We start from the raw sequence: 12,423 nt of genomic DNA, 5'->3' as shown, positions 1-12,423 counted from the left end.
AACCTACTGCATGTATTCAACTAAGTGTTACTCAAAGTACATACAGTGAAATGAATGTTTACTTAGGTTTGAGTGGAACTACAAAATAAGTGCACATTAATCACAATTAAATAATAATAATTCACAAGGCACAGTGGGAGGGGGTTATTTTAAACATTTGTATATAGGCCTTCATTTTAAAAGATTCCAGGTAGATAATAAAATAATTAAAACCTACTACAATGCACTTCTTGGTAGCTGCTCCCAAACTTCCTCCTTAGAGAAGTTTGAACTGGCTCCCTCCTTGTTGTCCTTCTGCTGGCAGCTGAATACCTTCTTATTCCAGCACTTTTGCGAACTGACTGATTTTAATGAAAGGGCTGGTGCCATGCTCTTTTTATTGTAATACTCTGTATATTTTTAACAGATTTTAAATATTTATATATAGTTTTAATTTTATGACTGTTTAATTGTTGTTAAATGATGCAACTCCTATGTTTTTAGCTGTTTCTATTTTATTGGTAGGCCACCTTGAGTCCCTGACAGGGAAAAAGGTGGGGTATAAACAAACAAACAAACTTATAACAATACAGAACAAATAACAAATAAAAGAATTAAAAATTACAAAGCACACTGTGAGATAATTAGAAGAATGAGCAATTATTCAAATTAAAATATGTTGGTAAATAAAAATGTCTTAACCTAGCGCTGAAAAGACACTGGGTGTACTGCTTTAGTGAGGGCTTTCAAAAGCTGGGGCACCACCACCGAGAAAGCCCTATTCTTTGCATTACATACCTCCACTAACAAAAGCAATTAGAACAGGCCTGAGTGGAACATCTTAAGACAGAAACAAAGGTGGAAATCCTAGTGGGCAGAGTCCACTAGTTGGAATGGTTGGATATGTGTAAATATAGGGGACAATCCAACTGGCTCCTTTGTGATCATGGAAGGGCCTTGGATCCAGCAGAGCCATCCACTAACAGAAAGGGGGATTGTTGCTGTCCCCACGCCTAGCCCCTGTCCCCCCAAAATTATGAAAACATGAATAGCTCTAACAGCACAATTTTTACTTCTATGTATCAGTAAAAATCCAGCTAACTGAATCCAAGCTGTGAAAAACCACATGCCTGGGGTTTGCACTGCATACATCATGCTGAAGGATTTCTGCCTCAGACCCTGTGGTAATAGTCGGTGGGGTCAGGTCAAATAGGGTTAAACTGAGTCAGGATATAGCCAGCCAAAAGGAATCCATCAAACACTGACTTTAAAAGGGCAATTAATCTTAGGCAGAAACTGCTTCCTGGGGAATGAGATCTCAATCTTAAGAGCACACTACATGATGTAGCAGTAAAAAAGTACATATACAAGCTTAGAGAGCTTTTATCCCATGATCACAAACAGAAGGGGAGTGCTGTTTATAAGAAAAATACAAAGCTTAATACTTTAAACTTCTTCCGGGCTTCTATCTGTGAGAAATGAATAAAATCATAGCACCTACAATGTATGCCTGGCCTACTTAAATATTTAATGAATTTAGGCAGAATAAAATGATTTAAGTTGTGAGCCCAAGGGACAGGGAATATTCTGACAGAGAGAAATAGTGGCAATACGTACTCAGTAACATTGCTACAGAATACATTTCAGACTGAAATGATGGCATCATACCCATGCAGTGTCCTATTCTGACAACATGAAGAGTGGGTAGGTGGAAATGAAGCCAACATCACCATCTAGAAGAGCTTCACACTGTATGACACTCTGTAGATATCTATTATCTGATCTAAGAAATTGCCCAACTGATAAATGATAGGTCCAAAGAGAGAGTATTACTGAGGTCTGCCACTGTCACTAGTAGTGGGCAGATTTATCAGAGTAAGTATATTCTTGAAAAATAGGTTTTCTGATGCACCTTTCTTTAAAACCAGACATTAGATATACTTAGCATGCAAATCTTAGGCTGCATCATTTTAGTAACCACTGATGGTGCTAACCTATTGTCCTAATTTTCAAAATGTTCAAACTTAATTCTAAATTAACCCAACTCTACAACAGTTAAGGGTTGCCCAGCCAAGATACTCAGTACTGCCCAACATGCCTAGTATTAAGTTCAAGCAACCCTACTCTTTTTATCACACATGGTGCACTATTGCAGATTCAAAAATGCATGGTTTGCTACATCTACATTTTGTAGAATATTTTCAGTATAATTGTCTTTCAATTAACTTTTGTATCTCAAAAAACTGAGACAACTTTAACTCTGCTAGTAAAGTATGTTTAAAAAGGACTGTAACTGATTTTCCTACACAGCAATCCAGATAATAATTTAAATAGCAGCTGATCAAAAATAATTTCCCCTGGAGCCTACAAAGTACAAGAGTTATCATATTTTCAGTTAATACCTTCAGGATTAATTGCAGCAGGGCAAACTTCTTTTAGGAGATCTCCCAGTGTATGAAACTGTCCATCTACAGCGACAGGACGAAACAACTTCTGTATAAAAGGTCGCTCAGTTGTGGTCTGGCAGTAACAGTAAAAAATTAACAAATAAACATCTATATGTAACTATCTTACATCAGTATAATGGATAAAATAGGCTCACTGTGAAATACTGCAAACAAATTGGCTCTGCACGTTACAAGAATCTATAAAACTCAATTTATATTACTTTCTTTGATACTTTATACACAGGAATTTTATTGACAGTAGTAGTAGTTGACATTTTTATGCTGATATATGTTGGACTGGGCAATAGGAAAGAAAGATGAAGATGGTGATCAGAGGAAAGGTGTCATTTACTCTTAAGTTTCCTCTAGTTTGCAAAGAGTAACTGCTGTATATAAGTCTATGGAATGGTTCTCAAGCAATGCTAAACCTTGCTTTAACATTACAAGGATGAGCATAGGGTAACCTCAGGCTTGCACTCTGGCCCCACCAGTAAGCTGTAAGTAGACTAGAAGCTTCCATTTCCAACTAATCACTGTTCAGCATTATGTCCAAACCCTAAACTATGGTTAGTATCAACTACAGTTTTGTAGAAACAAGCCAGCTTCTTAAACTACAGTTTGCTGGGTTTGATAACACAGCTACTGGGAGTTAATCAGGAACAGAAGTTAAAGGTTCTAACCTTCTCTTTGTAGTGATCCCAGAGGAGGGAGCAATCACAAGGCCCACCTGTGGCTCATTCTCATAAGACATTTCTATGGTTTAGCATTACATCTGGGTCAGCCATGTACCACATCAAACTTCATGTGTGAGGTGGGGCAATAAATTCATTTTGAATTGAATATTGCCATAAGAATTTTACCTACTTTGTACTTATGTCTCAGCTAGAATTAAAAACTGGGAGAGATGTAGTAGCTAAACACGGCAGAGTTATCTTAAACTAATATGCATAATTATATAATGCAGGTCACTCGCAACTTGAACAGGTGTTACATTATGGGGATGGTGTGTATATGCAAAAAGGTGTAGTCAATCCATCCCCTTGGAACAGCTCCCATGTGAGCAATCTTACCTTCCAGAGATGATGCGCCAAATAGGTCTCACCTCCCAAACAAGCAAACCACTTTTAAGCGCTCGGCCTTGCTTACTGTGCTCTGGGACAAAATTTTGCAGGATGATATCTGTGGTCTCCTGAGAGCCTCCCAGAGCCTGGGTAAGCCATAGCTGTCAACTTTTCCCTTTTCTTGTGAGGAATCCTATTCGGAATAGGGAATTTCCCTTTTAAAAAGCGAAACGTTGACAGCTATGCTGGTAAGCAAGGCAGGGCGCTTAAAATCTCTTTCTGCACCTGGAAACCCTGCACAAAGAGCTGTTGAACTCTATGCTTTCTGTGCATTTAATCTGTGTGATTTCAACTGGCTATGTAAAGTTGAAACTGCGTAAGTTAAACACGCACAACTTACAAGTTACCTGTAGCTTTGTCCACAGGTATCTTCGACTAAATATTACCAAGTCTTCTTGGTAAGGACATTGGCTTACATACATTGTTTAAAATCCAGTTAAGCCAGCAGTTTATACAGGATGTAATCATAACATAAAAAGCACAACCCACAAATTATAATTCAAGAAAGCCAACAGACTTACTAGTCTTTACATCTACATAAAAGAATGGGTTCTCTAATTGTATTTAAACCACTGCAAATTACTTTACATGTTGAACCCACACTGTAACCATATTATGATTTCCATATGTCAACAGCTTAACAGTATAAGAACTGTACTCCTTCTTTGGATATATCAGCATGCATCCCCCCCCCCCAAAAAAAAAGACTCTAAAGAATAAATCTAACAGAAGTATTTCATAATTTAACAAAAAAAAATCCCAAAAAGTTTATTTTAAACTAAAAGAGAAATTAATTTTTATTTTTGTTATGTTAATAAATGTTCTACCCATTCACACTGTGAATTCCTGCAGTCAGTACCTGCTTGGCATGCTCAAGTTCATAACATCAAATAGAGGTGTGTGTGTGTGTGTGTGTGTGTGTGTGTGTGTATATATATACACACACATACACACACACACACACACATATATATATATATATATATATATATATATATATACACACACACACACACACACATATATATATATATATATATATATATATATATACACACACACACACACATATATATATATATATATGGGGGGGGGTGTCTTTCTTCTCTCTCTCGCACGCTGAAGGGCATGAAGCCCACTGTCACAGTGATTAAGATGAGATTGATATACCCCGACAACTCATTGTGGAGATGTTAGAGGGCAGCAAGAAGGTACACAGCTCCATCTTCTCACACCAATCATGCCACCACTGTAGCAATGTCAGCACTATGGTGAAAATGACTGAGGCAATGAAGTGGAACCATGACATCCCACACCAAATGTGTTGCCTAATCATCTCTCCAACTCCAAAAAGAGCCTATCAAAGTTGATAGGGAGGGGTAAGGGTGTTTTGTTTTTGTTTTAAAAAATATTCAAACATTTTCCACAGTTGCAATGACTGCTAGAGGCTGGCTGCTCAACTGAGATGTTATAAGCAGTTTTGTCAATATACGTTTCGGTAAGACATTACTCCATAATCTTTATTGCTACAATTTGAAATACAAGACATAATCACTCTCAAGTGCCACAGAGGCCCATTACTACAACTACCGTAATCCCAAATAACAAAACCTTCACAGCTTAATGCAACCCCTGCCCCTCAAAAAAGAACCCTGCTCCCAGAAATGCAGGTAAAGAGGATTTACATACACATGGGTTCATACCAAGTCATATTCTGAAAACACATATATATTGTAACCATACTGTGTCTTTCACCTCCCCTAATCCCTTTTCTACTGTATTCAGCACTCTGAGGGCTCACTGTCCAGATGAGGCATTTAGAAGATTCCTGGAGGTAGAATATAGCCAGTGATAGACTTTTATCATCTATAAATTTGTCCAACCCCCTTTTAACATCACTAAATTGGTGGCTATTGACACATCTTGTGGCACTGAACCCTTCAGCTTAGCAATGTGCTTATATTTTCAACCATTTCAGCTATAATATTTGCCAAATAATCAGATTTCATGTCATCTGCAAATACTAAATTGCATACAACACACACACTTTAAAGTACGATTTGCTGAAAGCTAATAATTATATAGTTCTTAAGGAATTTGAAACAACTATACACGTAGCACACCCATAGCGGAAGCCTTTAGTTGTCATGGTCTGTTATTTCCTAAAATGTTATCATTATGTCTACAACAGTATCAAAGTAATGTCAGTGATACTTAACCTAAATAATATGAATGTCTCAAAGACTGTGGTTGAATTAAGGGCAGCCATTAGAATTACACACACATCTGGAATGAAGTTAGGACTTATTTATTTTTATACAGTAATGTTTATTACAATTTTGTCTAGACAATATAATGCTGAAAAGATTTTGGTCACAAATAGTTTAAGGACAATTTTCCTAATCATATGTGGGCAACAACCCATGTCTTCCTCATATCCTTTCATTTGGCAGGATATGCTGTAAGGAGTAAATGTAACTTTCTGATCTCCTACATGATTAAGAGCAGCATTATTTCAAGAATTGTGGATAAATTATGGCAAATGTTTAGACTGAGTATCCCACACAGTCTGCTTACGAATCTCTTACCCACCTTCTTCAAGATGCCACCCAAAAAACCTTAATTTTACTTGCAGTTTGTTCAAATTTCTTGTATTCCTTCAATAACTAACACAAATTACAATCGTTGCAGTGTTTATAGAAAACTGCAACTGCCTTGGCATAGCATAGCAAAGCTTATGCAGGCAGCTAAAATGAGGTGTATAAACATAGTTCTGGCTTTTCTTCCTTCTTGAATGGAAAAGCATTAATCAGCATAGGAAAAATTAAGTTGGTTAAATTGCATTATGCAGCTATAGCCATTAGCTTCTTTGGTATCATATGCTGGTAGAACCAATGATAGCAGAGTGATCACACAGACAAAACTTAGAAAACTTAGAACAGACATGGTAAAGTAGGGATGCAGGGTACTTAATGACTGTAGATGGAATCCAACTTTTAAAACTGTGATTGCTGGAGACTATGGTCTGGGTTGTAAGACAAGTTAACTTAAGGAAGCCCATAGAAGGAAAGTTTCCTGACCCCTCCTCCTCACTTGCTGCCACTCTGAAAAAAAAGCCTCTTCAGAGGATCAGGAGCCCTATTAAACTTAATAGTGCTGCAGAAGCTGGATAGTGCTGAGTTGCAAGAAAGCAACAGGTATAACACAGGGCTATGTATGCCTAGTCTTGTGTGACTGAGATGTGGAACAAGGCACATAAAAGCCAGATGTCTACTCAGACAGATCAGGTAGGCTAGCTGCACAAGAGAAGAGTGTTGACATGGCACCTCATCAGGTGAGGCAATGGTGATAGCAGGATGCAGCAGCTGTAACAGCTAACTGGGGCAATGGAGTAGCCACTTTACACCTGCCTTTCCCTCCAATGGGAATGGGCTACCTCTGACCAGGTATAACCCAGGCTTAAGCTTGGGTACCAGGGGCATATCGCAACTGGCATCTATGTCAGTCTGCCTGAACAGCTCAAAGGTAGGGGTTAGAGTTACCCACACCTTCAAATGGTCTGAATAGAAAAGCATGCATGGCAGATCCTTAAACAAAAGTTATGCCCTGTTTAATACCATTTATTCATGTTTGCCTCTTCTTTCTTCCCACAGTAAAAGGTCTCAACAAATATAAGAACTGGTCATCTTTTCTAAAATAGAAAAGACTATGCAACATGTATGTGAAAAATGGTTTTTTAAAAATTATCCTTTACCTGATATATTCTAAATGGGATGTAGCGAAATCCACTATCTTCTGGAGGGTACTCCATGAGTTTTCGGTTTATAGCCCAAAATTGATCAAATTTGTCTGGGGAAAAATGAAAACAATATACTTATGCAATGTTTTTATAGAATAGGGAATAAGAAAATTTCTATTTATTTTTTACTGTTGCAAGTTGCCTACAGAAATACAGAAAAGAAATAAAATGGAAGTATCCAAGCACTAGGGTTGCCATTCTCCCAAAAGTTTTTTTTTTTTTAAATCCCCCTACTTGACATATGCCTGTGTTTTCCTGGACATTTTGCCGCTTCAGCAAAAATTGCCATTTCTCTTGAGCGATTCCTGGACATGTTTTTACACTTGTGCATTTTTCTTATATGCTTCTTCATTTACAAGCTGCACTGAGCCCTGAGGGATAGCTCAATCGGTAGAGCATGAGACTCTTAATCTCAGGGTTGTGGGTTCAAGTCCCATGTTGGGTGAAAGATTTCAGAATTGCAGGGAGTTGGACTAGATGACCCTCTGTGATTCTGTGATTCTAATGTTACATGCTACCTCAATCTCAAGCGGTACAAGGTCCAGGGGCTTATACAGGGCTTGTGTTTCCTTTGGAAATGAGGCACACTGGAGATTGTGGGGCCTTTAGGATAAATGAATTATTTACACATGTATACAACCTGAGCTTACAATGGAGGGGCTTCCAGCATTACACTTCAAACTGTCAGCCCACATGGTGCTCTGACATCCCACCCCACCCCATCTGAACAGTAGCATTTGGCGGTGTATTGAATGATACTTGCAGAAGCTTTATTGAATCAAACTATTAAATCAACTATAAGTTAAACCCAAAGTTGTTATGGGCAGGACGACAAATGCATGTTTCATAGAAAAAGCAACTTGCAGATGTATCATTAACTATGAGGCAGTTATCACAACTGCTACTCTCTTTTCTTTTTGTGGTCATGAATTTTGTTTCAGAAAGAGGTTTAAAATCATCCCATCAATAATGAAAGCCATAATGAAAGCAATACTGAAAGATACAGCATGTATTTTAAAAAGTTCTCTTGGTTTCATAAGTTTTTCTTATTTCTCTTTTACTAAGGCCTGAAATATAAAATTAGTATTTGAAAGCTTTCAAAACATTATCTGTTGGGTTCCACAGGTGCAGTTTCCAATGACACACAGTGAAACCTGTACAACCAACATTTCTAAGCAACCTCTTATATTGGAATAACCACAATGTTGTCCCAAACAAGCCAAAATAATCTTAAGATTTGAAGTAGAAGTGTAAGTGAAGAGAATCTTTGATAAACTGATTAAAGAACACAAACAAAACTTTAAAAGTTCCCATTTCTATTTTTCTGCCGTTAAATGCTTTGAATACTTTCCATGATAAAGCACAATCCTATGTGATTTTTTTAGTCTTCTGCAAAGCTATTATTATGCACTCCAAAAACCCTTCCTCAAGACTGCCTGCATGGGTTCCTAATCAACAGGATCAAATGAGGTACGTTAACTTCTCACATCTAGATTGCCATGTGTGGCTACTGCTGTGATGGAAAGTTTACGATTTTCTTTTACCAACCCTCCATGAAATAGATCACACATCTGAACACTTGAACAAAGAGAAACTGTGTCAACATCCATTAACATGAAAAAGGTTAGATAGTATTTAAATAACATACAGCACTAATACAGTGGTAACTTGGGTTAAGAACTTAATTCATTCTGGAAGTCTGTTCTTAACCTGAAACTGTTCTTAACCTGAAGCACCACTTTAGCTAATGGGGCCTCCCACTACCGCTGCGCTGCCCCTGCACGATTTCTATTCTCATCCTTAAGCAAAGTTCTTAACCCGAGGTACTATTTCTGTGTTAGTGGAGTCTGTTACCTGAAGTGTCTGTAACCTGAGGTACCACTGTGCCTAAAACAAAAGGGCTAGAAAATATCATTTAGTCATACAACCATCAACTAAACTCTAAGCAGATCCAAAAGGTAAAGCTTCTCAGTTGTATAACACTAGCTATATCCACACCTCATTTTTTAAACACTTGACATTTTAAGTATCAGTTATGATTCACAATCAGCTAAAATTATCTTAAGATAAGCATTTATCATTACCCGCTCAAAAAAGAAAAATGACAAGCTATCATTTAAAAAAATCATTGAACTCAGTGTGCTAAAATAAATACTGCACTTGCACACAGTGACAAAGCATGGTTTACTGCTACATGCATGAGCTGGAATGAGTTTCATAAAACCTTTGGGCTCTCATACATCCTCCTCTCCTCTTTTCCCATGCAATTGGGAAAAGGACCTTTCCTCTTTAGGTGCACTTTTACAGACTCAGGCTTGGCATACAACTCTGTCTGCTTTAGAACAAGCCAAATTCAAACCATGACTTATTCAAGTGGCCTGTTTTAACTAATCTGTGATAAAACAATGATCCCTAGTTTCTAACAAATCAAGATTCTGTGAAAATGAAACTAAATGTTAAGAAAAATATTTCTCCATACCACATCATTTCAGCTCAAGCATACAACAACAAATCATAGTGAGTTGTATGCAAGCTGAGCCAAAGACTTAATTGCTTCACTTTGAAATTGTTTCTTACCATTCTGTAATCCCATCCAAAGTTGCTTATGATCCTTTTTTTGCATCTCATTGATAACTTGACTCTTATGTTTCAAGGCATCTGCTTCTTTTATACAAGCCATGAAGTGGGCTTCAATTGCATCCTTTGAGGGACAGTGTAAAAGATCTTTTTCTGGAAAGTTCTAAAAGAAGTACAAAATTATGATCATCCAAAGGTGAGCAGTTTATCAATTCAACTTTTATTTTAGAGCAACAACCAAGACAAACCATGGTGAATAATTCCCAAGGGTTTAAGAGAACTTTAACTGTGCAACTAAAGCTGCTTTGCACTAGGAAATGTACGATGCTCTAACTCCTAATACAGTGGTAATTCAGGTTAAGTACTTACTTTGTTCCAAAGGTCCGTTCTTAACCTGAAGCTGTTCTTAACCTGAAGCACCACTTTAGCTAATGGGGCCTCCCGGTGCCGCCGCACCGCTGGAGCACCATTTCTCTTCTCATCCTGAAGCAAAGTTCTTAACCTGAAGCTCTATTTCTGGGTTAGCGGAGTCTGTAACCTGAAGTGTATGTAACCTGAAGCATATGTAACCCGAGGTACAACTGTATAGTTAAAGGAAAGCAATAGCTTTACTAGATTTCTCTTCTCCATTCTGCACCCTGTGTAATAACATCAAGCAGATGTCAATATAGTTCTCCTTTCCCCTTCCTCAGACAAGGCAGGCAGACATAGACTAGCTTTTGAATCAGTAGAATTAGAATTATTTTGGTTTTAGCCTTTAGTAGAAATTCTCCACATAGCTCAGAAACCTACCTGGTATCTTATACGGAAGGCATTTATAAAGAAATAAAAGTCAAGTGTTCTAATACATATAGGTTTCCCTGCCGCCGTCCCCCGCCAGAAAGCCAAATTAAGCTACTGTGGATCATGGCTCTGGCTTGCTTGCTCTATGCAGACACAATGGTCAGCATGTGAGAGGCTGCTTGAAAGGCTTCCAGATTAGAACCCATTCTGCATTTCAGTGAAGCTAAGCTAAATTCATGGGGTTGGATCCAGAATTCCTGTAAGCAGCAGCTGGGCCATTCCAGAATGCTGTTGGAGGTAATGCTGGGTGTGGGGTGAGATGTAGGGGGAAGTGGCAAAAGCCTTCCTGTAGTGGGGGCCTCTACTGGATTGCAGTCCCTAACCACAAATGGAAAGAGGCCTTTTGTATATGGAAGAGCAGGTATGGATACAAGCCAAAATGGGAAAGAAAATAGGGACAAAGTGGTAGGCAATTCTTGACAGGCAAACTTGTATACATTTATATACCACCTTTTTGCCATAAAAACGGTCCTCAAGGTGGTTTACAACAATTTGATCTTTACATTTAGAACTGTATAGCTGTGGCTCCCAATTGGTGGTCCATGGACGCCAGGGGGACCAGATAACCCACCTAGGGAGTCTGGGGGACCAGAAAGATATCAAAAATTTCAAAAGTAGGGGGTCCATGGCTTGGCTTTTGAAAAACAGGGCCCCCACAGTACTTAGCTAATGGGGAACCACTGCTGTAGAGCATTAAACCAAGTCAACATAAAACAAACCCTCAAACAGGCAGGATTAAAATACAGTAAAAATTGGCAGAGTAAGAATGTAATCACCTAAAAGACAAATGTCAGCGACAGAAAGCAGGTGCAAAACCAGCAATCCTCACTTGCTGTCTGCTAGTGCTTTCCCTTTCCCCTTCACTCAAGCATATAAGAAATTATGAATACATGAGCTGCCTCTGCTTTTGAAGTGTTGAACAACTCAAAAGATGCACCATAAACATACCTTAAAATGTACTGTTATGTTCCATGGAAGGGCTGTATTTGAAGCATGAAGGTCAAAAAGCAAACCAATAGGATAATGCCTAGTAACAAAAGAAAACATTAAAACCAAATAAATGACCATTTCATACTTGAAAATTTGTATTAAAGAAGATTGTTTCTATAAAAAAATAAAAAGCAAGCACTTTCCCCAAACCTTCAAAAGAAGCCTGTTAAATACAAAAGCCATTTCTCAGCAAACCTCTTTACATTCATCACAGAACTTTGTTGAAGCCATTGTGCATGACAATAGCAATAGTACTATAGCAAAGTTTAAGAAAAAATACATGCTGATTATGTGTTATATAATTTTATAATCTGTCTATCTGACAAAAAACACTCTTAAGTGGATAGAGCATTACCTGAAAATTTGGTGCAGAATAAAAAATATGCTGTAAATCAGTCCTACATACAACTGTGGTGCAAAAGATAGAGCGGCATAACATTCTTTGGAGCGGGTGTTTGCCAACCCAACACACATGAAGGCCTTCACTGGATAGCTCAGCAGTTCAAGACTCTGAGATGGCATTTTATTTTTTTTAAGGTAAGTCTTTAAGCCCTTCTAGGAATAACACCTTGTCAAATTTCTCTGAAATGAGCCAGCCTGGCTGCTCCCACCTGTAAAGTGTTTTCAGCAAACTAGTGAAGTCAAGAGCTGTGACTGAAAAGTGAGT

General features: G+C 38.0%; 1 protein-coding gene across 3 annotated transcripts in view; it reads right to left on the bottom strand.

Moving 5' to 3' along the window:
* The window catches only part of ATG5 (autophagy related 5), a 30,283-nt gene that overhangs the window by 5,371 nt on the left and 12,489 nt on the right, over positions 1-12,423 (bottom strand). For all 3 annotated transcript variants that reach the window (XM_083433598.1, XM_083433599.1, XM_083433600.1), the window contains exons 4-7: positions 11,715-11,793; positions 9,924-10,086; positions 7,302-7,396; positions 2,382-2,499 (exon numbers count right to left, since the gene is read on the bottom strand). In XM_083433598.1, the coding sequence (XP_083289724.1) occupies positions 2,382-2,499; positions 7,302-7,396; positions 9,924-10,086; positions 11,715-11,793 (455 nt within the window). The remainder of the gene's footprint in view (positions 1-2,381; positions 2,500-7,301; positions 7,397-9,923; positions 10,087-11,714; positions 11,794-12,423) is intronic.

The sequence above is a fragment of the Podarcis tiliguerta genome, assembly GCF_965153285.1.
Source record: "Podarcis tiliguerta genome assembly, chromosome: 3".
Lineage (NCBI taxonomy): Eukaryota > Metazoa > Chordata > Lepidosauria > Squamata > Lacertidae > Podarcis > Podarcis tiliguerta.
Note: the sequence above shows the minus strand (reverse complement) of the source record. Positions and strands in the feature narration are given on the sequence as shown.